General features: G+C 51.5%; 2 protein-coding genes and 1 long non-coding RNA gene across 4 annotated transcripts; 2 read left to right on the top strand and 1 right to left on the bottom strand.

Annotated features, from left to right (window-relative positions):
• Positions 1-3335: 3335 nt before the first annotated feature.
• On the bottom strand, positions 3336-7828 carry LOC110316988. The gene is made up of 5 exons (XR_002380291.1): positions 7255-7828; positions 6871-7087; positions 6542-6758; positions 6265-6410; positions 3336-4003 (listed from the first exon to the last, which is right to left on the bottom strand). It is a non-coding gene; the product is annotated as an uncharacterized LOC110316988 (long non-coding RNA).
• Hoxa11 (homeobox A11) lies at positions 7283-10949 on the top strand. Its single transcript, XM_021191317.1, has 2 exons — positions 7283-8057; positions 9468-10949. The coding sequence occupies exons 1-2, from the start codon at positions 7352-7354 to the stop codon at positions 9698-9700; spliced, it is 939 nt and encodes a 312-aa protein (XP_021046976.1). The 5' UTR covers positions 7283-7351; the 3' UTR covers positions 9701-10949.
• A 1233-nt stretch (positions 10950-12182) lies between these two features.
• Hoxa10 (homeobox A10) lies at positions 12183-21802 on the top strand. Of its 2 annotated transcripts, none has more exons than XM_021189438.2 (2): positions 12183-12759; positions 20235-21802. In XM_021189438.2, the coding sequence occupies exons 1-2, from the start codon at positions 12750-12752 to the stop codon at positions 20507-20509; spliced, it is 285 nt and encodes a 94-aa protein (XP_021045097.1). In that variant the 5' UTR covers positions 12183-12749; the 3' UTR covers positions 20510-21802. The 2 variants fall into 2 exon arrangements, with proteins under 2 accessions (XP_021045097.1, XP_021045092.1); XM_021189433.1 differs by lacking the exon at positions 12183-12759 and adding an exon at positions 18061-19044.
• The last annotated feature ends 1731 nt before the right edge of the window (positions 21803-23533 follow it).

Below are 23533 nucleotides of genomic sequence, written 5' to 3'. Positions count from 1 at the left end.
TACCGTGAAACACCCAGGGCCTGGCCGAGGGCGGCTGGGATCTAGGACGAAGAGAGGGTCTTGGGAAGCCCGGTGTAGCCCTGACTACTGCTCTGGGGAGAGGGGCTAGGTAGGTGGCGAAAGCCTGCTTGGGGCTTTGTTTCTTGGCCAAAAACCCGTGGTCCCGCACGGAAACACGAGGGGGAATGGAGGTGACGCTAAGCGTGCGTGGATTGTCTGCTATTGGGTGTCAGAGGCTGGAGACAGCCGAGGTTGGAGACAACCGAGTCCTCCTCCCGCTCTTCGCTCTTCGCACCATAAAGGTCAAGTCCTCGGCGCCACCGCCTTCTTCACGGTCAGGGCCGCCTGAGAAAGAAGCCGCCACGACTACAGAAAAGCACAGGACACGTAATTGGCCAGGCCATCACTCTTGCTGCAAGCGTGCCCTGGCCTTGGTAGCCTGAGCCTGAGCACTGGGCAAGATTCTTTCTTACTTTTCAATTCCCTTTATCCCCGTTCTCCTTTGAAAGAAGGGAGTCTTTGAAGCTAGGGATAGCCCAAGCTATGCCTTTATAATGGAAAGGCAGAAACTGCCCCTGCACGGGAGATTTCCGAGCCCGCGGGGACTTATTCAGGGCAAGAGTGCGTTTCTACATGTCCAGAATAGATGTTAGCTGAATCGAAGTTCTGGCCGGATAGGAGCAGCAGCTCTGCCTGCCTGGCGGCTGGGATTCGGATATAAAAATAAAGATCCTGCTGGGGTCATCCAGTCCAGACTGGATTTTTCAGGTCTTTGGTGAGACTCTTAATACCCTTCTACCTAAATCTACTTTAAAGGAGGTGGACAATGTAAAACTTTAAAGAGGATGCCAATGTAAAACCCCTTGATTGCTGCCGCCTCTCCCCCAACCCCTCATTGTACTCCACGGGACAGAGAATTCCTCTATGTCTGCCAGCAGCAGCGGGTCAGAGCATCAGGCCTAGCAGTAAAAACATAGCTTAAGACTAGTGGGCCACTGACTCTAACACTCAAAGTGAATCAAAAGAAACTTGCCAATTATCGTTTCATTTTTCAACGGGGGTGGGGGNGGGGAAACCGGGCTTCTCCCTCCCCCCCCCCCCAGAGCTGCAGTAAGGAAATGCAGCAGGAAGAGCAGCACGGAATCCAGAATTGCCTGGCAAGGTGAATGGGGGGCTCCTAGGATAGGGACCTTCCTGTAGGCTTGGAGAGACATTGAGGCACTTCTAACATAGGCTGCCACCAGCGGTGAGCAGAGGTGGGGCTCTTCTAAGAGACATTTGTAATTTAGGGCCCGAGGCTGTCTTCAGAGCCTCAGCTTAGGAACTGAACCCAAAGACCAGGGACAACCTTCTGTCTGTGCTCCTTTGTCCTCTTTGTGAGTGAAGACACACACACCCAGCTGAGGAGACCACCCCACCCCCATTTTGGGCTGAAGCTGCTGTGGGGAATGAGAGGATATAAAGAATATAAGAAGATAGCTATTGAGAACAGGGGTTTCACCCTTCAAAGTTTTCCTCACCCTCCTCCAACCCACTCTATAGGGGAAAAAAAATCAAATCTTCTCTAATGAGTCAGCAATCATAAACATAAAAACAGTTCTCAAGTAACCCCTCCCTCCTCCATCAACTTGAAATTCACCAAACTAAATGATAACCAGATTGTTTAGGCAATGGAGGCCCTAAGCTGAGCTCTCATGCTCTACCCTTCGGTGGCCAGGATATGGGCTTGCTCAAATGTCTAGGGGCAAGGGATTGGACCCACTAGTCAGGCTAAGAGTCAACTGTTGAGGTCAAGTTCAAGGTATTATTACCTGTTCTCTTTCGGTAGAGAGCAGGTAGGCCAGCTCAGGAGAGGGTTGGTTCCTTGACAAAAAAAAAAAAAAAAATCTATCTATCTATCTATCTATCTATCTATCTATCTATCTATCTATCTATCTACAAATTAACCCCTGTCTCCACCTACTAGGGATAAGGGGGATCCCCTGATATTTTGCCCAAGTATAAAGTGATGGATTGGCCATTATCTGCCAGTAAGCCATTCTCCGAAGACGAATACTTGGAGATCTTTGGGACATTCCATGCAATCCCTCTCCCTAGCTTGCCACTGTGGAGGAAAGGCATGCTGCAAAGACACCTGCTACTTTGAAGGAGAAAGTACCTAAATGGAGGTCAGGCCTCCAGTCAGTCATCCAGGTTCTGTAGTTATCTCACCAGTGCCCCTCACCAGTCAGTTCTCACGCCTGTGTACAATATGACACTAGCGTTCAGTTCAGCTTTATGCAATATTTTGGGACAGAGGAAAGTAAGGCTAGGGACAGCAGAAAGAGGCAAAATATTTATGGTGCTTTAATCAATCCACTGAAAAGCAGCTCTAGTTGATTGAGAGCAAGACTTGATCAGTCTGGTGGGTCTAACCCATCCCAGGCTAGGTACTTGTTGTGATTCCTCAGAATGGAATAGAAGCAGGTGGGTTCAGAAAAAGAACAAGTGTTCCTGGGGGGGGGGGAGAAGGAGGAGGAAGAAGAGGCAGAGCAGGAGGAAGAGGAGGTAGAGGAGGAGGTGGCAGAGGAGGAGGAGGAGGAGGAGGAGGAGGAGGTTGAGGAGGAGGTTGTACTTAGAATGTAGTACTCATTGAAAAAGGTAAGAAATCCAGTTCAGGTCTCTGGTGAAGACCTCTTTCTTTAAACCTGTGGAGTCGTTTCTTGCCTGGTAACAAGGAGAGACCATCAAGAATCAAGGAGAGACCATCAGAAAAGGCAGGAGAAAACCCAAGGAAGGATAGATGGGAAGAGTCAAGATGGGAGACAAACAGGGCAGGAGGAACAACCTAGGAACAAAACAGGCTTTGAGGAGGATCTGGAGAGTGGAGTAGTGTGGTTGGACATTCACACTATGGAAGTGCTGATCCTATGTACTGATCCTTCCAGGAACTGCACTGAGTATTTCCAATGCCCTGAGTTAGAGATAGCTGGCAGCTGCTGCCTCCAAACCACCCCCCTTTGACAGAAGGTGGCTGATAGAAGGAGATGATGCTAGGAAGCCCAGAGTCAAGAAGTGCTTATGGTTGCCCTTGTGTCTCTGTCTAGTCTCCCTTGAAGTGGCATAGTGCTAAGGAGCCTAGCAACTGATAGCATCCATCTCAAGGCTGTGTTAGAACCTGACCTGGATCAGGCAATCTGGCCACAAGGCCTTCCATTGCCTTTCTACAAATACACCATTCTTCAAAAGCTATAATCACCCTAGGCAGCCTCCCCCTAGGCTCCCCCACAACTGCCCATACGTCTCTGACTGCAAGGAAAATCAGATTCAGCAGAGGCACCTGAATACACTTTATTCTGATATTCTCAGAAGGAGAGTGCAGCCAGCGCAAGGTGCTTGAATCTCCCTCCCTCCCTTCTTGGTACTTTTAGCTCGGCAGGAGGAAAACAGCAGCCACCCAGCCGCTGTGGACACTAGCATATACCCTTCAGGACCAAATCAAAAGAAACCTCCGAAAAGGGTTGGTTTGTTCTGTCGATCAAATCTCCTTTCAGCCCGACGAGGTTTAAATCGTTGGCCACCTCCAAATGCTGCGCCGCCGGGGGGGAGCCTCGGCAAGGCCCTAAGGGGGTCTGCCTAGACCTTGAAGTTCGGGAAAACAAGGGGAGGTTGAACCGGCTCCCTCCCTTCTTTACAGACACACACGCACCGTCAGGCCGCGGCCACTTCCTGCCTTTGTTTTTCTTCCTCCAAACATTTTTGGCCTCTTGCATTAGCCGCCTTAGGGCTCCGGGCGACGATTAAAGGAAATAAACGTTGAAGAGCATTTTCTGGAGACAGCCCCGTCCTGTGGAGTTCTTGAGAAAGAGCAGCTCCTGGGAAGCTAATATCCAGGGCCAATGTCATAGCCTTGCCCGCAGCCGCCTCTTTTAGGAATGGAACTCGGACTTGGCCTTCCGGTGTTCTCTTATCCCTAGTTGGGTCTTCCCCAGATCCTGGTGGGCTGAAATCAACCATGGGCCTCCTAGAAAGCCAAAGAACCAGTTAGGCTCAGAGCCAAGTGAAAACCAAGGACCCGCAGAGACATCCCTTTCTTCATCCAGATTTGGTCCGAACCTCAGGGCTGCTCGCACCTTATACCCTAATGTCTGACTGAAGAACATTCACACTACCAGGGCCAAGCAGGACGAGGTTAAGCAAAGCGGCTATTATTGAGCAGCCTTGGGGATCTGAGCATCCATTTCTTCTCTCTGCTTAGAGAACTAAAAGCAATCGGCATCTCCAGGCCGAACCCCCCCCCCCATTGCCATCAAAAGCCTTTCCCTCATCCATCTTCACCGCAGCGCCCCCACACGCTCCCTTCGAGGATGCCCCTCTGGGCACCCCTCTTCTGTAGAGCCTGTCGAATTGCTCCGTCAGCCTCTCGTGGAGCTCCTTCTCCCGCAGTCTTTCCTTGGGAATTTACCTTGTCTCCTGCTGACACCCATGGGATACAGACCTGCCGGCTCCTATTCAATTAGCTCTCCACGAGAACCTAGGAAGCTCTGGCTGTGCAGAACACTGCACAGTGCTGCACCGACCTTTCTGCGGGTACCCCTTCTCCTTGGCATCCCGGGAAGTCGAGTTAATTATGAGAGAAGCTGCCATGTAGTCAGGGGAGGCGGCCTGGCGTCCCCCGCGGCTGGGCCACCTCGGGCCCCACTGCTCAGGCACAAGCTGAAGTTGACTGCCAAAACTGCTATAAAACCACAGGTCTGTCTAGAACTGTTTTCGGTTCTCCTAGACGCCCCCGGGTTCAATTATGGTCTTAAAAGCCCTAATACAAGTGCAAGAATTTGTTTGCCTTCACCCAGGGGCGGGGCGAGCCCTGCAATGGTGGCGCCTTTGTTATGGCAAAGTGACTGAAACCCTTCATGCATTCCTTTTGTTCGAGGGAAGGGGTATTGAGGACTGGGTGGGCTGCTGGCGAAAGTTTGAGGTAGCAAAACCAACCCAGAGAGCTGCTCCAGTAAGGCCGTTTGCAAGCCCACCTCCCTTTTCTATTCGATCTCCAGAAAGATATCCGTGAAGAGACAGATATGCTTGCCTCCTTGGTAACTGCTAGAAATAGAAGTTTTTGCTGCAGGACCATCCTATAGTTGCGATCCTCAGCTTTAGAAGGCCTGAAGTTACCCTTTCCCAACACCCTCTCTCCTCCTGGATCTCATGCACATGCTGTGGCAGTCATCTATGAAGCCACAGTGAACAAATATGTCAAACTGAAGATGCACAAATAACTTCAAGTTCAGCTCTCAGGGATTTCAAGGGGCATGAAAGTTCCTGCAGCAAATCCTGAATAAAGAGTTCATTAAACCAATGTGTCCAAGTAGCTTGATTTGTGATAAGCAGCCCTTGTAAAAGAGAGGGGGGTTGGAGCCACATAAACATTAATGCTAATAAATTAGTTTACTCCACTACACAGTAATTACTTGATATTATTGATATTTACAGTGGGCATTCAAATGCAATGGTGTGTCATTATTTGGAGAAAATACATAATGAGAGTAGTTCTTTTCCAGAGCAATACATGATTAAATTTGTTATTGAGTCAGTTACAGTCAGCTCAGCAATAAATAAATAAATCGATGTTGACACTTAAATACCAAAGATCTTAGCGTTTATACTCTAAATCTCCCCAAGATATGTAAATACCTTTGGCTATTTCCTGAATGAGGAAAGGGAAAAAGGTTTTCATTTTTCACTTTTGACTGTTGTGACACCCTAGCACCTTCTAAGAAGGGAGTTGTGGCGAGCCCCCAGGTCTGGAGTCCCATCTCTGCTCAATTTGCCTAGCTCTCCTGGGCCCTTTTTTTTTTTTTTTCCTTTCATTTTCCCCCAAGTACATCTTCGGTCTTGCAGAATGGCAGTCGTTATTTTGTCTTCTTAATCCCCATTTCCTCCTCTGGAGAAAGCTAAATGCAACTTAGCAGCCATGGCCTCTTTAGAGTTATCTATCTGTACAGCCCTTTCGAGACGTCTCTGTGGCCCAAGGTGCAGGCAGCCAGGAGAGCACCTCTCTTTTCTTTGGCATTGTGGGCCTGTGGGCTAAAGAACAAGAATGATGGGAGCTGTCTCAATTTCTGCCTTGCTTTCACTCTTAGGTTTTGCAAGGAAGAAGAGACTCTTTTCTTAGCCAGGGCTCCTTGGGCCAGTACTTCCTCTTCGCCACCCTCCTTTTCCCTCACAGCTCTGAAGCCCCGAAAGCAGCCTGGTGCCCCTCCCCCCCCACCCCAAGGTGCAGCATACCCAGGAGAAAGCTCCTCAGCGCCTCTAAAACAGCCCAAGGTTCGCCTCAATTGCATGGTTTCCCGATTCGTCAGCTTCAGCAGACCAGGCAGCTTGTGGACCGGTGAGCCGAAGTACCTCTGGCTCTGAGGAGTCACTCCGAACCCCTACAGGCAGTGAGGAGAAGGGGTTCCTTCACGGACAAGGTGTGGGGTAAGGAAGTAAGCAGAAAGATACAGGGAAGGTGGAACCCGGGTAAAGCGAAGGCCCTTCCGGACAGCGCGGATTATTGACAAACCGCGGAGGGAAGCCGCTTTGCCTGTTGGCGGTTTGGGGACGGAAGGCACTAAAGCGCTTCGGAAGTGACCGTGAATGAGAGCGTGTAATCAAGTCACCGTGCAAATCGGACAAGCCACGAGGCCGGCACATCCGTGCCGGCGAAGCCTGGCCCCAAATGGGGTCCACCCAGGGTCTGAGGCTGAGGGGCTTCCCAGAGCAAGCCTGTGGGAGGGGGGCTGCGAAGAAGGTGCTGAACATAAGCCTTCAGATAAGACTCCGGGACCTGAAGCTATACAATTCCGGACTTTTACCTGGCCACCCCCAGCCCAGAGAGTATCCCTCACCCACCGGGGAATGGGGGGAGGCGTCAGGAGTTGCGCTCTCTTGCCGCCCTCAGAGCACTCGTGGACCAGGACCATGTAGCTGAGCAAAGGAGAGCTGCCCGGGGGCGCACCCCAGCCTTTCTGCGCGCGGGGAGGCCCCCCAGCCAACATGAGTTACACCGGGCGATTACGTGCTTTCGGTGAGAACACCGAGTGACGATCTGTTGCTTCCCCTGAGGTGGCTACAAAGAAAGGAAGCCGAGGAGGGAGGGGAGGGGAAAAAAGGAAAGGGAGGGGGGTTAAAAAAAAAAAAAACCGGGACTAGCTCTCGGCTTGTCAATTTCAACATCGGGTCACATGACCAGCACCTCCCTGCTAAGGATGGGGATAGATTTCCACGTCAGCTTACGTCTCCAAATTTCTACTTCACGGATCCGCTTCAAAGAGGCAGCTGCAGTGGAGAATCATGTTAAGCTCGGCTACTGCGGAGAGCCCAAGGTAGCCCAATGATGGATTTTGATGAGCGTGGTCCCTGCTCCTCTAACATGTATTTGCCAAGTTGTACTTACTACGTCTCGGGTCCAGATTTCTCCAGCCTCCCTTCTTTTTTGCCCCAGACCCCGTCTTCGCGCCCAATGACATACTCCTACTCCTCCAACCTGCCCCAGGTCCAACCCGTGCGCGAAGTGACCTTCAGAGAGTACGCCATTGAGCCCGCCACTAAATGGCACCCCCGCGGCAATCTGGCCCACTGCTACTCCGCTGAGGAGCTCGTGCACAGAGACTGTCTGCAGGCGCCCAGCGCGGCCGGCGTGCCTGGCGACGTGCTGGCCAAGAGCTCGGCCAACGTCTACCACCACCCCACCCCCGCCGTCTCGTCCAATTTCTATAGCACGGTGGGCAGGAACGGCGTTCTGCCACAGGCTTTCGACCAGTTTTTCGAGACGGCTTACGGCACCCCGGAAAACCTCGCTTCCTCCGACTACCCCGGGGACAAGAACGCCGAGAAGGGGCCCTCAGCAGCAGCTGCGACCACCGCTGCGGCGGTGGCGGCAGCGGCCACGGGCGCGCCGGCAACTTCAAGTTCGGACGGTGGCGGCGGCGGCTGTCAGGAGGCGGCGGCGGAGGAGAAGGAGCGACGGCGGCGACCGGAGAGTAGCAGCAGCCCCGAGTCGTCTTCCGGCCACACTGAGGACAAGGCCGGTGGCTCCGGTGCGTATAAAGGCAGCGCCCAGCGCTTTATGAAAGGGGAGTTGGGAATCTAGCGCAGCACCGCTGTTAAATTTTTATATGCTGTTTTATAAGCATATAAGGTTTATGAAGGGCCTTTAGGTTTCCCCCAACAAAACTTTGTTATAAAAGGAGGGATCACGTGGCGAGTGCTGAAATTGGCCGTGAAATACCCACCGGCCAAAGCATGCCTGCAGAAAAAAAAAAACACAACTCCCCCTTTTTCCCTTTTTCCCTTCTCAGCTCCCAAACTCAACAGCACGATCCCTGCTCGAGGCTAGCTCCAGGCTGGGGAGCCGGAGGTGGGCGCCTGTAAATTCCCCCTACAAGGGCTTCAGGAGCCTTTGATAGCGAGGTAATCCGGAGATTTTTATAAAAGCCATGTGTTGCGGCGGGACTCCAGTCCCGGCTGGGATTCAAAGGCATAGGCTTTTTAACGATGGCGCTAGGAGCGCATTTAACAGATAAAGTAGCCCACTTAGCTCAAGCAATATATTAAAAGAAACAAATTAACCCAAAGTTGGCCTTTTTGTCCAAAGGAAGCCATTTTCCTCTGGCCCGGTTGCAATTACAAGCCGCGTTCTGTTATTCACAATTGTTTTTAAATCAGTCAAAAGTTGTGTGTGTGTGTGTGTGTGTGTGTGTGTGTGTGTGTGTGTTTCTTAAAGGTGAGGGTGAACAAATAGCTCCTGCTTGAGGCTTAAGGTAGCCTCTCTTTCCTCTACCCTTCCTAAACTAGCATCCCTACCCTGCTGAGGGCCCTCTGGCAGTGTGCTGATGGTGAGTACTGAGTGAAGGCCTGGGTAGGGGTTTCCTCTGCCACCTCCCACCTCGAGAGAGCTGGGAGGCTGGCGGAAGAGGCAAGAGCTGGTCATCAGAAGTCAGGCTGACAAAGACCCCTCAGCAGCCCCAGATGTTAAGGAGGGCTAAATCATGGATGGCTGCAAGCAGGAAAGCCTGGGGCCAGGATGCATGCCTTTACTGCCTCGGGAACCGGCGGCCCAGGTGCTGAAGGTGAAATGTCCTCGGGGCGGCTGTTTGTTTAGTCTGGCGGGGTAAGGAGCAGCCCGCAACCCCCACTTGCCTCCGTTCAAAGAGGTTGCCAGCGCAAACTCGCCTGTTGCTGTGAGGAGCCTTCCTTTCAGCTCAAGGGGCAGCCTGTGTCCTTTCCCTGGGGGCCTATCTAGGGAGCTGGCTTTTATCTGAAGCCGGCTCCAGATTGCAACTTGTCCCTGACCAGCAATAGAAGCCTGAAGGCAGGGGCCTGGAAAGACTTTGAAAGGGCCTGGATTGGGCCTCCAGACCCTGTGGCCAGACCTTCTCCAATGGGGATCCTGGGGAGGGTTGCAGCCTCTATCGCCCCTCTCACTCTTTGCCTCTCTCCTTCCTTAGGTGGCCAACGCACCCGCAAAAAGCGCTGCCCTTATACCAAATATCAGATCCGAGAGCTGGAGCGAGAGTTCTTCTTCAGCGTCTATATCAACAAAGAGAAGCGTCTGCAACTGTCCCGCATGCTCAACCTCACCGACCGTCAAGTCAAAATCTGGTTTCAAAACAGAAGAATGAAGGAAAAAAAGATTAACAGAGACCGCTTACAGTACTATTCAGCTAATCCACTTCTCTAAGGCTCCAGCCTACTGGAATTGGGAGGGGGGCTTCATACACGTGAAATAGTATGCAGATTTTGCCCTTGACAAGGTCAAGCCACATTGCGACTTGGAAAAGGGGGGTGATATAGAGAGATTCGCCCAATAGGAAGGGGGCCTGAAACTCTCTTGGTTCAGATCTCCATGATTAAGCTTCCTATTAATAATTGAATTCTAAGGGTTGTGAATCAACAGAATGAATGGTTTGGGACCCCTGGTGGTTCACTTTTAGAGCCTGCAAAAGCTTTGGGCTGGGTGTGGTCGCTGGGGATTGGGCCCCCTGCCAAACCCTATGGAGGCCACCCGCTCAAGACCCTCTGCACAGAGCCTGCCCATCTCCAGGTCTCCCAAGTCAAGGGACTGTGTGACCCAAGCTTAGTTCAGCTTGGAGATAGGAGCAGGAGGAAAGGGGGGGGGGGTTCCTAGAGGTACAGACTGGGGTTGCTTTCCAAAAGAAATGTGAAAGACAGTTAACTAAAAGGTGGCCCTGACAAGGGAGAGAGAGTGGGGGGTGGGGTTGTCCTGGAGGAAGGAGAAAGCTATCCAGATGACGTTAATATCTTCCCACCACTGATCTGCACCCAAACCTGAGCTCCTGGCAGCCACCTTCTGTAGCCCACCTGGGTTTTCTACCTCCCAATGGTGGTGATGGGTCTTCATTCAAGCCCCATCTCAGAGCTGACTATTCCTAGGGTAGAAGACATTGAAAACTCCAGAGGCTGTGCTGGTTCCTGGCCCCTCGATCTCTACAGGAAATGCCTGCGGAGTGCTACAGTTTGGCAAACTCTCCACCACATTAAGGAAACTTGGATTTGGTGTCTGTCAGGCAGCAGAGCTGCAGGCCTGGCCAGTGGGTCCTTGGCCCTTGGCTGTGAGGGGCTGAAGTCCCACCACCACCACACCCAAATCCCTCATTCCTACCCTGCACTCTGTGCTCATCGACTCAGAACTGAGCTTGGAAGCTTCTGGCAATCTTCTAGGAGCCGGAGAGTGACCTGGAGTTATTTTAAAAGATAAATATTATATTATATATATATATATTTCCCCGAAGGAACCAAAGCGAATTTTAAGAAGCAATGTAGAGGGGGCGGGGATAATAAAAATATTTAAAGGCTCTATCTGTTTACAGTGTTCCAAGGTTAAACTCGCTCACTGCTAAAATATTTGAATGTATGCTTCATACAGGGATGGTGTTCAAAAGACTTGTAAATAAAGAAACCATAACCTACAGTGTTTCAATACTCCTTTCTCTACCTCCATTAGTTGATTTATTTGAGGGTGCTGGAGAGAGTGGGAAGGATGTTGGGGAGGGTCTTTTTAATCTCTTACAATACTGTGACATTTGGAAAGGGCTGGGAGTCAGGCTACTAAGACCTGAGATCGTCCTCTGGGGAGCCGGGCGCTCTCCAAATGAATCTCTTCTGCCGCCCTGCCTTAAGAAATCCCTGGTGGTTCTGTCTGTGGTGAGCGCCTTTGGCCGGTCCTCACTCACCATACATTTCCCATACGTTTTAACACAGAGAGAGATAATAGGGCATACCAAGAATAAAAAGGGTAGAAATTTGTGTATCCTGGTGTGACATTTCTCTCTCCCTGTTCCGCTTTTTCCTGCCAAATGTCTCCCCTCAGCTAGCATCCTTTTAGCAGTAAAAGGGGTGAGTTACCACGCCCCTGAGAGGTGATGGAATCAGGATTGAGCTGCAATAGAAGCTAAGCATAGGAAGCCTGAGGCTATACATCCTTGTGGAAGGCAGCATATCAGGGATGGGATATGTCAGGGCCTATGGTGTGAGACCTCACTCCTTCCAACTGACCTTAGCTCTGGAGAAGGCCTTGTGAGGAACTGCAATAGCCAATGGCCTCACCCAGGCTAATCTTGCTCACCTCAGGACTGAATAAAACCCCTCTGGATGTACCTTGTGAGTCCTTTCAGCATGAGAGATCTGACTCTAGGTACCAAGGCAGAGCTAGGACTCTTAAAAGTGCTTCCTGTCCAGCTCCCTCTCGGTCCCCTTGGGCAAAGAAAGATGCGGGCTCGGTCTTTGTTTGCTGCCTTTGAACTTCTGCCTTAAATTTGGACATCACCCATAACCTTGAGGGGCAGGGCAGAAAGGACAGAGCCTTTTGTTGCCCACCCCCACCCTCTTTCAGCCACCCAGGCCGAGCCAAAGCAGCAAAGAGGGTCTCATTTGGAGAGAAACCCTAGGCTCCAAGAGCCTGCCCTGTTTATTTGTTTGTGTGTTTGTCTAACTGGCGCGACAGGGGTGGAGAAAGCGAGCTGAAAGGGGAGAAGGACAGACTCTCTAGATGAATGTCTTGGTTGATCGACAGACACACTGAGAAGCACAAGGGCCCTCCTGGGGGGCGAAAGGGGGCGGGCAGGGAAGCTCGGTTTAGGAAAAGACTTCCTTTGGGATGGTTAAAGATTAACCAAAGTCTCTCAAGTTGCTAGAGAGAGTCTAGCCAGGAGAACTGCTTGCAGGAGGGCGGCGGGCGGGTGCGGGTTTGATTTCTGAGCCCTATAAAAGCCCATCCTCCGATGGCTGTGACAATGTGGTCGTAAACCCGTCCCGGGCCGGCCAATTTGCATATTTGGAATGCGCCGCTATAAACCCGGCTGGGGTTTTGCAGCAATTTCTTAGATGTAAAAATGAGATCTCAATAGCAGCGGGTTGGGCACATTCTCTTGCTCTTTCTCTGCCCGGAGCCAGCTTCCTTTTCTGGGCCGCAGGCTGGATCTCCAACCTCGCCTAGGCCCGCAGCCGCCACGAGATGGCGCACTCCCGATCAATGTCAAAGCCGCCAGGGAGCCCGGAACCCCAGCGAGATTCTTGGCCTTTGTTCGCTTCTGATACTAAGAGCAGCACGGTACGTTATTTCACTTGTCCGGCTCCCCTTCGTATTCAAAAAGAGGGGGGCCTCGCGCTCAAGAAGTGATTGAGGCTGTAATTTAAAGCAAAGCGCCTTCGTTAGGCCTTTCCGCATCGCAGCGTGGAGAAGCTGCTGCCCCTTGGCAGTGATTTCAGGAATGAGTCAAGGTAAGCGGTCACAAGTTTATCAATTTCGCTGTAGTAGAGGTGGGAGTGGGAACGTAGCTGACGCCTAAGCAAAGCTCTGGGCCATGATTGAGTTTCTGGGGTGATGCCCGTTTGCCACCCTCTAACCCCCGCCGTCCCATCGCTCTCTATGGTTGGAAAGCAGTGGGAGGCCTAAGTGGAAAAGTTGTCGGTTTTAGCTCCGTGTGCCAGCATTTCACCCAAGCTTCTCACCACAAGCGATCTTTCGGTTTTGCTGAAATTTTCCGATCTGAATAAGTTAGATATGGTCCGAACCCAGACGAAAGGGACTCAGCTGTGGTGGGATTAAGGCTGTTAGGAAAGAGATGGTAGGCTAGGGAAAACAAAGTTTCTCCTTGGAAACAATGGGTGGTCAGCATCTGTGGCCGTTTGAGCCGGGTTCCCCCCCACCCCCACCCCTGGGGCAGGACGCCAGAGGTTACCGATTTTCTCATAGGTGCTGCCTAGCAGACTAGAGCAAAGCTTTGTTCCCAAAAAAGGCCATTCAAAGAAGTCGCATTTGGTTTTTCTGAGGATATTGGAGACAGCTCCGTACTGCGTATCTGGAATGTAGCATCATACCCCTGGCTGGCATTTTCCAACAAAAATCCCCTAGCCATTAAAACGAGGAGGGGCTTCTCATCGCATATCTTGCAAAATTATGCAAAAATATACTCGTAAATATCTATATATTTGCTTAAATGGAATGGGGGATTAAGTCTGACTCCTTGTTTTTATAAAACAAGTTTTAAATAACCAAAGTGCTTACATCTTGAAGGCCAGATTTAAAATTCGCGTTTCCCCCATATTTAAAATTTTATTTTAATATCTTTTTATTTGTTTCTGGAAATAGTTTCTTTCCCCAAATATACAGTGCCGTGGATAAGTAAAAAAGAATTCCATAACGTGTAGATGCTTCCCCTGTTTACAAGTGTATGAGCGAAAACTGTGCTTCTGAATCAACTAGTTTTGTTAAGTATGGGCTCCTAAGCCATGCCAGAAAAAAAAAGAGCAACCCCCCCCCCAGCAGACCTGAGGGCCCACTACTGCAGGCAGTAGGATGGACACCTTCTTGCACTCCCTATGAGTCTGAGCTGCTTTCAGTGTTAAGGCCAGAGCCAGTTTCTTCCCTACAAAACTAAGAGCACTGGTACTTCAAAATTTCTGACAAAAAGGCGCAATACTTCCCCTGCTAAAGGTCGAGGGCCAGCTCAATAGTAGAATTTAGAGGGAAAAAATTTTAAAAATATATTTTTAAGGATAGATTGAACCTGGTAAACAACAACAAAACAAAAAAATCAAACAAACAAAGAGAAAGAAAGAAATTCCCACACATTAAATACGGAATGTCAGCATTCTTAAAGAAAAGCAGGGAAGGAATATTGTTCATGGAAAAAAATTCTAGTTATTCATAAATATATGAATGGGCGGATTTCTGAAACTGTGTTAATGCTGGACACATTGAAGCTGTAGTCACTTTTCTCCATGAAGCCTCGATCCAGCACTACAGCCCTCTGGATAATTGAGAACCCAAAAAACATTGAGAATGGCCTTCGAGTACAAAGAGATTTGTTATTTCATTCTCAGGACTTGGATTGTTTATTTATTTATTTATAGTTGTTGTTTATCTTATTTTGTCCTGGTGAAACTTATTTTCGTATTAAGAATATATTTGGGAAGCTTGCAAGGGCCTACTCAGGAAGAGGAATCTGTTACTAAGTAAAAGTCAGAATAATGGTTACACTTTCTTGAATCGTTTGCCTGGCATTTCTCCTGACTCCGTGGAGAGAATGTGTGTTATCACCAGGTAGAAACCGGCAATATTTACTCCTGAACAAACACAGACTCTGGCGGTGGCGGCATCGATGTGATTGCTGAACAGGCCTGGTTAAGGCCAGCAGGCACCAAGGGTTTTATTTAGGTCAAAGGCATCTAAAGAAGGAAAGGGGAAATCAGCTGCTAAAGGGAAGGGCAAGGGAGAAAAGAAAGAAAGGGGAATTGCTAGACTTAATCTCTTAGGGATGGTGGATCTCCATAAAAGCGAGGAGCTCAATAAACAGAATATTTTTATTGAGGAGGCTAACACCTCATTGTTGTAGTCTAGGGAGACACTGGAACCTTCAGGGTGCCTGAGGGATGCCTGGGGCTCCAGACTCAAAAAAGCCCAGCAGGCACTCAGCCCACGACCACATTTAACTTGAGCTTCTGAGTCACTGTATTTACTTTAAGCCAACCACACCAGGCCAGTCTGCTGGATACATGGGAGGTTCCTGGTAGGGTCTCCTGTTGTTTCCTTGCTCAGCAAGTCTCAATGGAAGTAGAACTGAGACCAGTCAGAGACGGGTTGCTATAAAGGCTTACACACTTAACAGGAAAAGAAAGGAAACCCTAAATTAAACACCCTGTTTGGTTTCTTGCTAGGGGAATGTTGAGAACAACGTAACCATAACTGCTTCCAAAAAAGGTTGAAGATTCAATTGCCAGTGCCATGGTCTGTGAGGCTGGTAACAAGTGATCCAGTTTCCTCCTTCTTTAGTAGAGGCAGCCAGCCGTTGTAGTGTAATGCAGTACCGGAGCTGAGCCGAGTTTTAAACCTTGCTCAGCAAGTGCAGGCTTTTGAATCCCATACAACCTAGAAACCCATTTGGCTATCCTAAGAGGCCTTGGCTAGGACTAGCCTAAGTGGCTTGCAGTTGGGCACCTGGCTTGTCTTACCAGACAAATAGGCAGGAGCCACTGAGTCCAAGGAGAGCCCTCCAGAGAATTTGAGGGAACTGCTTGGGGTGGGTGATATGAACTCTTTGAAAATGATGGGTCAAATCCTGGGAATGCACAAATGTGGGGGGGGGTCTTGTTTTGTTTTGTTTTGTTTCACAAGATAAGTAAGAACTACCCTTGGACTACTCAGAGGGTTCCCTGTAATCCTATAAGGTTAAGAAAGATGCTGTCTTTATCACTGTCTTTTACTTTATCCTTGTAGCCTCTGTTATCTCCAACACACTCTTCAATGGCCACTGGCTCTTTAAAAAATCTCAGCCAGGGAAATTCCTTCTTGCATGAGATCCAGACAGGGACTGCTCAGGAGCCTGGCTCACAGGCCTGCTGATCTACTGGAGCTCCTTTTCCTCAAGGAATAGTCAGCGATCTTGGGACCCACTTTCCCACATAACAGCTTTCCAGAGAGTTATCAGAAGTGCTGCAGAGCCAAGTGCTTTTTCAAGCAGCCCCAGATTCAGGACATTCCAGGTGCACTGTTGAACACAAGAGTTCCACCTATCTAGTGAACAGAGCAAGGACCACGCACATCTGGAAGCTTAAGGTAGGGTAACAAGGCCTATCTGAGTAAAAATTTGCCTTGGCCTTGGGTACAGGAGCAAATCAGATAGTTAATGATGTCTCACACAGACCCAGCTTTTATTTTCCAGATAGGTTGTCTGCAGAGAGCTGATGCTCATCTGAATTTCTTTCTCTCTTTCTTCTCCTCCCTTGTCTCCTTGCCTCCTTCTTCCCCTCTGTCACTCTTTCTCTCCCTATCCCTTTCTTTTGCATTTAGATGCTCAGATACCCAGGTCTCCCACCCATCTCCTCCAGAGAGACAGAGGTAGAACTGGCAGAGATGCCTCTCGAGTATTAGCAGAGGCATAGATAGCCTCCTGGGCGTGGGCCTGCCAAGCAGCTGCAACCAACTGCAGTGTCTTGCATCTCGGAAGCGAGCCTAGCCTCTACCTGCTCAGCTTTCCTGTGTCCTCTCCCCCTCAGAGTGTTATCAGGGTTGTCTTTGTCCTGGATTCCTTTGGGGAGGAACCAGAATATAGCCAACTAAAAGCAAGACTCTCTCCCTGCCATTTGCAGAGATCTGAACAATGTAGTTCAGGGGTCCTGGGCAGTCAGCAGCTCTCCAGTTCCAACTGGAGCTGACAGGTCTGGAGCATCCTGGAGACCCTGTAATCCACAGGTCAGGAGTGAAGCATCCACGATCCATGGATCCTGCCGGAAAAGGTCACATTTCCTGAGTTTGATTATAAGGTCCACATTTGGGGCTTGCATGCCGCAGGCTGACCATTTTCAGTTGCCCAAAGGTAGCACCCCGGAGTAGGACCCAGTGTCTGTTAAGTCAAGCACCTGGGCTCTGGAGTCTCTTATAATATAGGGCCCAAACCCAGCTCAGCCTTCTAGGGAATGGACTTCCTCATCACCACCTTGTTAAAATGTGCACAGTATACGACAAACATGGCTGGGAAAAGGACTGTCCTAGGGGGTGGGGTAGGGTACAGACAGGTTTTGTCAGAACCTCCTGGAGCCAAGAAATGCTTAGGCTCAAAGGAGAGCGAGAAAGAAAGCAGTGTGGCAGAGGTATTTGCTAGACACATTCTCCCAAGGTTTTCCTTCCAGTTCTGCCAGTGCAGAAAGACCAGAGACCCAAGGCCAACATTCTAGTCCTCTGAAGGTAGAGGATGGGGAGTATGCGTTTGCCTCTGAACTGTGGTTTAGGAGGTCGGGGTGGTGGTGGTGGTGGTGGGCTTTTGCCAGTCTATTAATTTTTCACCTCACTAAGGCAGCTGTGCAAGGTTGGATGACAGGAGTAGAGAGCTTGAACCGATTGAGCACTGACCAGAGGATGGTGTAAGACAGCGCGGACAGATGAGCCAGGCAGTGATCTGCCGATTGATATTGGACAATATTCATTCTTTGTGAGATGTTTGAGGCCCTACTAGTTTACTGTGGGTTCTGGGCCCTCCGAAAGTCTTGACAGCCTTAATACCGACCAGCCACTTTGGGAAGCCAGATTTAAGAATTAAGGCCAGCTCCAGGCCCAGAAATGTATAGGACAGCTAGCCTGCTACAGGGCCGGTTTAAATGATTAAGGGGCGACGGAGACTCATGGCCACTCCAAAGCAGACACGGGAGCACCCAAGGTTGGCTGGGGTGCACATCATAAACACCCCACTTGTTAACAGCGCAGGGCCCAAGGGCGCTTCCAAATAGTCTCTTGCATGGGGGGCGGGGTACAGGTTCAAGAGCCAGGTCCCCCCGACCTCCACTTTGAGGCAGCCCCCACAGTTCCGGCCTTTGGGCCATAGGTGTCAGGCGTGCGTCTTCTGGCCCATCAATACAGATTACATATTTATATCAATCGCGGGCTCCGAGGGCGCCCTCAGAGAGCGGCCCCGCGCCTACGAAACCAAACTGGGAGTGGTCGCGTGGAAACTCTGGCTCGGGATTGGCTGCAAGCGCCCGCCGCGGTGCGGGGGGATTGCTAATCGTATTCAGCATGTTTTGCACAAGAAATGTCAGCCAGAAAGGGCTATCTGCTCCCTTCGCCAAATTATCCCACAACAATGTCATGTTCGGAGAGCCCTGCCGCAAACTCTTTTTTGGTGGACTCGCTCATCAGCTCAGGCAGAGGCGAGGCTGGTGGCGGTGGCGGTAGCGCGGGGGGCAGTGGAGGTGGCTACTACGCCCACGGCGGGGTCTACCTGCCGCCTGCTAGCGACCTGTCTTACGGGCTGCAAAGCTGCGGGCTCTTCCCCGCGCTGGGCAGCAAGCGTAATGAAGCGCCGTCGCCCGGAAGCGGTGGCGGTGGTGGCAGCGGGGGCCTAGGTCCTGGGACGCATGGCTACGCGCCCGCGCCCCTAGACCTGTGGCTGGATGCACCCCGCTCCTGCCGGATGGAGCCGCCCGACGGGCCGCCGCCACCGCAGCCACAGCCTCAGCAGCAGCAGCAGCCGCCGCCGCCGCCGCCCCCGCCGCAGCCACCTCAACCTCCGCCACAGGCCACTTCGTGTTCTTTTGCGCAGAACATCAAAGAAGAGAGCTCCTACTGCCTCTACGATGCTGCGGACAAATGCCCCAAGGGCTCGACCGCCGCCGATCTGGCCCCTTTCCCGCGGGGCCCGCCGCCCGACGGCTGCGCCCTGGGCGCTTCCAGTGGAGTGCCAGTGCCCGGTTACTTCCGCCTGTCGCAGGCCTACGGCACGGCCAAGGGCTTCGGCAGCAGTGGTGGCGGCACGCAGCAGCTCGCTAGTCCCTTTCCTGCGCAGCCCCCGGGGCGCGGCTTCGACCCGCCGCCCGCACTAGCCTCTGGCTCGACCGAGGCAGCTGGGAAGGAGCGAGTCCTAGACTCCACGCCACCACCCACGCTGGTTTGCGCCGGTGGCGGCGGCTCGCAAGGCGAGGAGGAGGCGCACGCGTCATCCTCGGCGGCTGAGGAGCTGTCCCCGGCCCCTTCCGAAAACAGTAAAGCTTCGCCGGAGAAGGACTCCCTGGGTAAGCAGAGCTCAACAGAGGGCTCAAGTCAGGCGGGCAGACAGACAGACAGACCCACAAGGAAGGAGCAGAGGACCAGGAACCCGCGCGGCAGCCGCAGGCCTTGGCCCAAGCTGACGGCAGGCTGACCTTCTGAACTTGTTTTTAATATTTGGGCGTGGGGATGCTGTAAAAATCCACGTCCGACTTAGGGCCCCACACCAAGAAGTCCTCAGCTCTGGCCCCTGCTCACCAAGACTTGGGGGGGATGAGAACACCAGAGAGCAGCCCTCCTCCCGTGCTTGCACTTTCTCGTGGCCCTGAGTACCCTCAAGCCCTGGTCCTTAGCCCAGCCTGCTCAGCGCGGCCCACGCGGGGGAGGGGGTTGGAGGGGCAGGGAGGGAAAGTGGCTCGCTTGCAGATAGCACGGATGTTTGTAAGGCATCCAAAATAAGCAGCCGCCAGAGCCAATAAATAAGCCCATTAACCGGCGAAGTTCGAGTTTACGATCCCCCATGCGTTTTTCAAAGTTTCTGGAGGGGCGGGAGTCCTGGTTGTTAGAAAAAAGAAAGGGCAAATACGGCCCGAACGCTTGGGCCCGGAAGCTGAAAACCTAGGAATGGCCATTTCCCTTCTCCTGGAATCCGGGGCTGCCCAGCTTCACACTCCGGTTACTTGGAGGGACAGGAGCTAAACCCAAGCCCTTGACCCCAGAATCGGTTTTTCGGAACTTCCCCATTGGCCCCAACTAAGCCCTTCTCCTCTAGCCTGGGGCGATCTAGGAGGCTAGGGTAAGCCAGTGGAGCTGCCAGCCTCTCGTCCAAAGAAGCATTCCCTTACCCCAGCTTGGGGGCCGGCAGGAAATGCTTCCCTGCCCCTGGGTGAGAGGCAGAGAAAGGCGTTAAGTTCAAGATGTACGGCCTCGCCTCCTCCGGCCTTTCAGTCTCTCAGCGCCCCGCGGCGTGGTGCTAAAACAGGTGCCTGGAAAGAAGTAGAGGAAAATGTAAATTGGGAGGACCGGGTGTGGATTTGAGGCCCAGACGATTTTGTCATGCCTTTTGGAGGGATTTCTTGCAAAAGGAGGGAGGGCATAACCCTCTCTCTATGACTTCGGGCATCCCACTAAATGGGAAAGACCCGGAATTCACCCCCCTCATACAGCCCGAGTGGCCTCGACTTAACCTTCCCCTCTGTATTCTCTTAAACTCCAGGCAGTTCCAAAGGCGAAAATGCAGCCAACTGGCTCACAGCAAAGAGCGGCCGGAAGAAACGCTGCCCTTACACGAAGCACCAGACGCTGGAGCTGGAGAAGGAGTTTCTATTCAACATGTACCTTACTCGAGAGCGGCGCCTAGAGATCAGCCGTAGCGTCCACCTCACGGACAGACAAGTAAAAATCTGGTTTCAGAATCGCAGGATGAAACTGAAGAAAATGAACCGAGAAAACCGAATCCGGGAGCTCACAGCCAACTTTAATTTTTCCTGATGAAACTTCCAGACAACGTTTTGTCGCTTCCCGAGCGCCTGGACCCATCCTCTGCCTCCATCCTCTGCCCCAGAACTCGCACCTGTGCCGGAGCCCCCTTTCTCCCTCCCACACTCGCCATCTCCCAGGCCGTTTCGTCTGTGCAGGGCTGGTTTGTTCTGGTTTTTTTTGTTTGTTTGTTTGTTTCTTTGTCTGTTTGCTTGTTGTTGGTTTGTTTTCTGGGGGAAAAAGCCATATCGCTAAAATTCTATAGAGGTTGAGATCTTCCTCAGTGTCAAGTCCTTGACTGGCCTGGGTTTGCTGCCTCTGGGATCCACTACTAGGAAAGGGCCCCAGTACTCCTCCACGGATCTGGTTTCCTGCCCAGCCCTGGGTAAACTTAGCCGGAAGCCCTAGGTCCCATTGTCGGCGCTGAGGTGTCTGGCCTGAGGTCAATGGTGCACGGAGCCGCCACCGGGTTCGCCAGCCTGGCGTGCTGGGCTGTGTTTAATCAGGGAGTCCAGGCCTGGTCTCTCTTTTCTTTCTTCTTTTCTTCTTGGCCAAGAGCAGAGTATGGAAGCATGGACATTCAGGTTAGCTAAAGGGCTTGACCTGGCTGGTTGAAAAAGTGAAAAAGAAATAATCAGTAAGATTAATTTTTCCTTCTTCTGTAAGATCTCCCAGCTTTAAATGAAAATAAAAATGGGCAAGAGAAGGAAACCTCTCTTCCCGTTTGCCTAAGGTCTTGCTTGCCTGGCTAAAATCCTTCATTCACCTTTGAATTTCCATATCCCTGCTTTTGATAAATAATGCAGGTTTGTTTATACATGTGGAACTGGTGGATTTTCGTCATTAAAACTGTTACCAATTGGTAACACAAGAAAAGCACACCACAATTCTCCCTATTTAATGGAGTTTTTTTTTTTTTGCTTTAATTCACTTTTTGTTTTGTTTTATTTTGTAGGCTTTCTGAAATTCATGGAAGCCTAGGTGGGCTGGGGCAAGCAGAAAAAATTGAGAGAAGGGAGATATTGTTTGGATTTCCTTTATACTGTGAAGTTACATGCATAAAAGGGTCAAACCTGTAGGTGCAGAAAAGAAAAAAAACCTATAAATACAAATCTGTACAAATGTCTATTATTATGAAAAATTGCCAATCTTGTTTAAGCAAATGCATTCTATCATTATTATAAATGTTAGCTCTAGCTTTATTTACTTCAAAATCTTAAATCAGAATAAATTAATATTGTATTGCTGCTGTGCGTGGAAAAAGATGATGTTTATGTTCTTATAGAATAAAAGCTGTGGAATGAAGCTTTTTAATTTCACCTCTTTTTTGACTTCTTATCTTTACCTTCCATTTTATCCTGTCCACCACTTTTACAACAGGAGGGCTAGCCCGAGCCCCCTGCAATTACTTTAGGCATCTATTTAAATATTACCTAGACGGTCGTAATTTGTCTGGGCCCTATAGCCCTGGTGCCTTAAGGTTTGTCGGCTTTTGTTCAGTTTTATGACTTGCTAGTATATCTGGATTGTGGCTGTCTTGGACCAGTGGTTTCAGTTGAGAGGAGAGCGGCATAGACAGAGGAAGCTAAACAGGATTTCTTTCGGGAGCCCCAGAGAGGCTCGCAGAGGACAGTTATTTTGCGGATGTCCAGGTCCCAGAAGAGCCCACGCCCGAAATCCGCGGAGGAGGGTCCACTCACGGAGCACCACTAGTGCCTGCGACAGCGGTTAAGTGGACCTGGGCCGAGCTGTCCAGGGTCACCCCCTCCCCCTGCCCGGCCTCCCCCACCTGGCGGCCCTCCGCTAGGCCACGCGTTTCCTGCTCGCCGGAGGTGGGGGGGGGGCGACACTAGGTGGGGGGAAGGGTCGCGGGAGCGCGCGTCTCAGCGGGCGGGCGCCTAGGAGGGAGAAGTGGGGGGGGGGAGAGCGAGCGGCTGCGGGGAGTGAGTAGAAGAGGCCGCGGCCAGACACAGGACCTGGCTCGTTGCTGTCCCCTGCGTTTTCTGGTCGTCCAGGGAGGCTCTGTTTGGCAAAGCTGCAGAATCTGGGGAACCCGCCTCTCACCGCTGGGTCTCCCCCCTTCTAGGTTTTTTCCCCCTTCCTTTTTCTTTCCTCCCTCTTTCTCGTCCCCACTCCCTCCTTTTCACTCTCTCCTTCTTCTAGGCGTACCTTTCCCGAGCCCGGAGCCCTCTTCATCCACCATGGGGTTAGGGTGGTGTCTGGTACAGGTTGAGGAGGGCTGGACTGGGCACAATCGCAAGGCTCTTTCCTTGGCGGCGACAGTGGCGGCAGCGGAGGCGGCGAGGGGCGAGGCAACCCTACGCCCGCAGCATCAGAACTGGTCGGTGATTTAGGTAGTTTCCTGTTGTTGGGATCCACCTTTCTCTCGACAGCACGACACTGCCTTCATTACTTCAGTTGAAAGCATCTCCAGGTACCTGTCCTGAGCAGCCCGGGGTGGCTAGGCGGGCCATCAAGGCCTCATGGTGCCAGGCCTGCGGTGGCAACCTCAGATCCCCACGTGCAGGAGGAGCTTCGGGTCTTCCTCAGCGCTGTGCCACCCAGCCCGCCTCACTGTCGCCGCCCGGCACCTGGCCCGGAGCAGGTACAGTCAGGTTAGCGGCTGATTCTTGGACGCCGGGGGCGTGGTAAGAATTCTGGGCCCCGGGCCATTCAAGGTCAGGGGCGCTCGTTTGCTGTCTGAGCTTTCCATACCTGTGCCTGTGTGGGGCTCTGTCATTTTCCTGCAAGGCTGGGCTGGAACACATGCTTGTCACTGTAATCCAGCTGTGAGCAGAGGCAAACGCCCTTCGCCAGTAGAGACCCAGCCAGAGACCGGAGAGTCAGGACGGCCCGGGGCTGGTATCCTGGCCTTGTCGCTTACCCTTCTTCTGCAAGGGCGCCCTCTACTCTCAGTTGCCGCTGTTTCTTTTACGTATTTTCTATCCTCTTTCCTTTCTTCTTTATTTTTTTTTCCTTTCCATTACTCCTACCTTTTTTTTTTTTCTGTTTCTTGCATCTTCTATCTTTCTGTCC

This window comes from Mus pahari, chromosome 2, assembly GCF_900095145.1.
Source record: "Mus pahari chromosome 2, PAHARI_EIJ_v1.1, whole genome shotgun sequence".
Taxonomy (NCBI): Eukaryota; Metazoa; Chordata; class Mammalia; order Rodentia; family Muridae; genus Mus; species Mus pahari.
The sequence above is the reverse complement of the archived record's forward strand: the minus strand, read 5'-3'. Positions and strand labels throughout refer to the sequence as shown.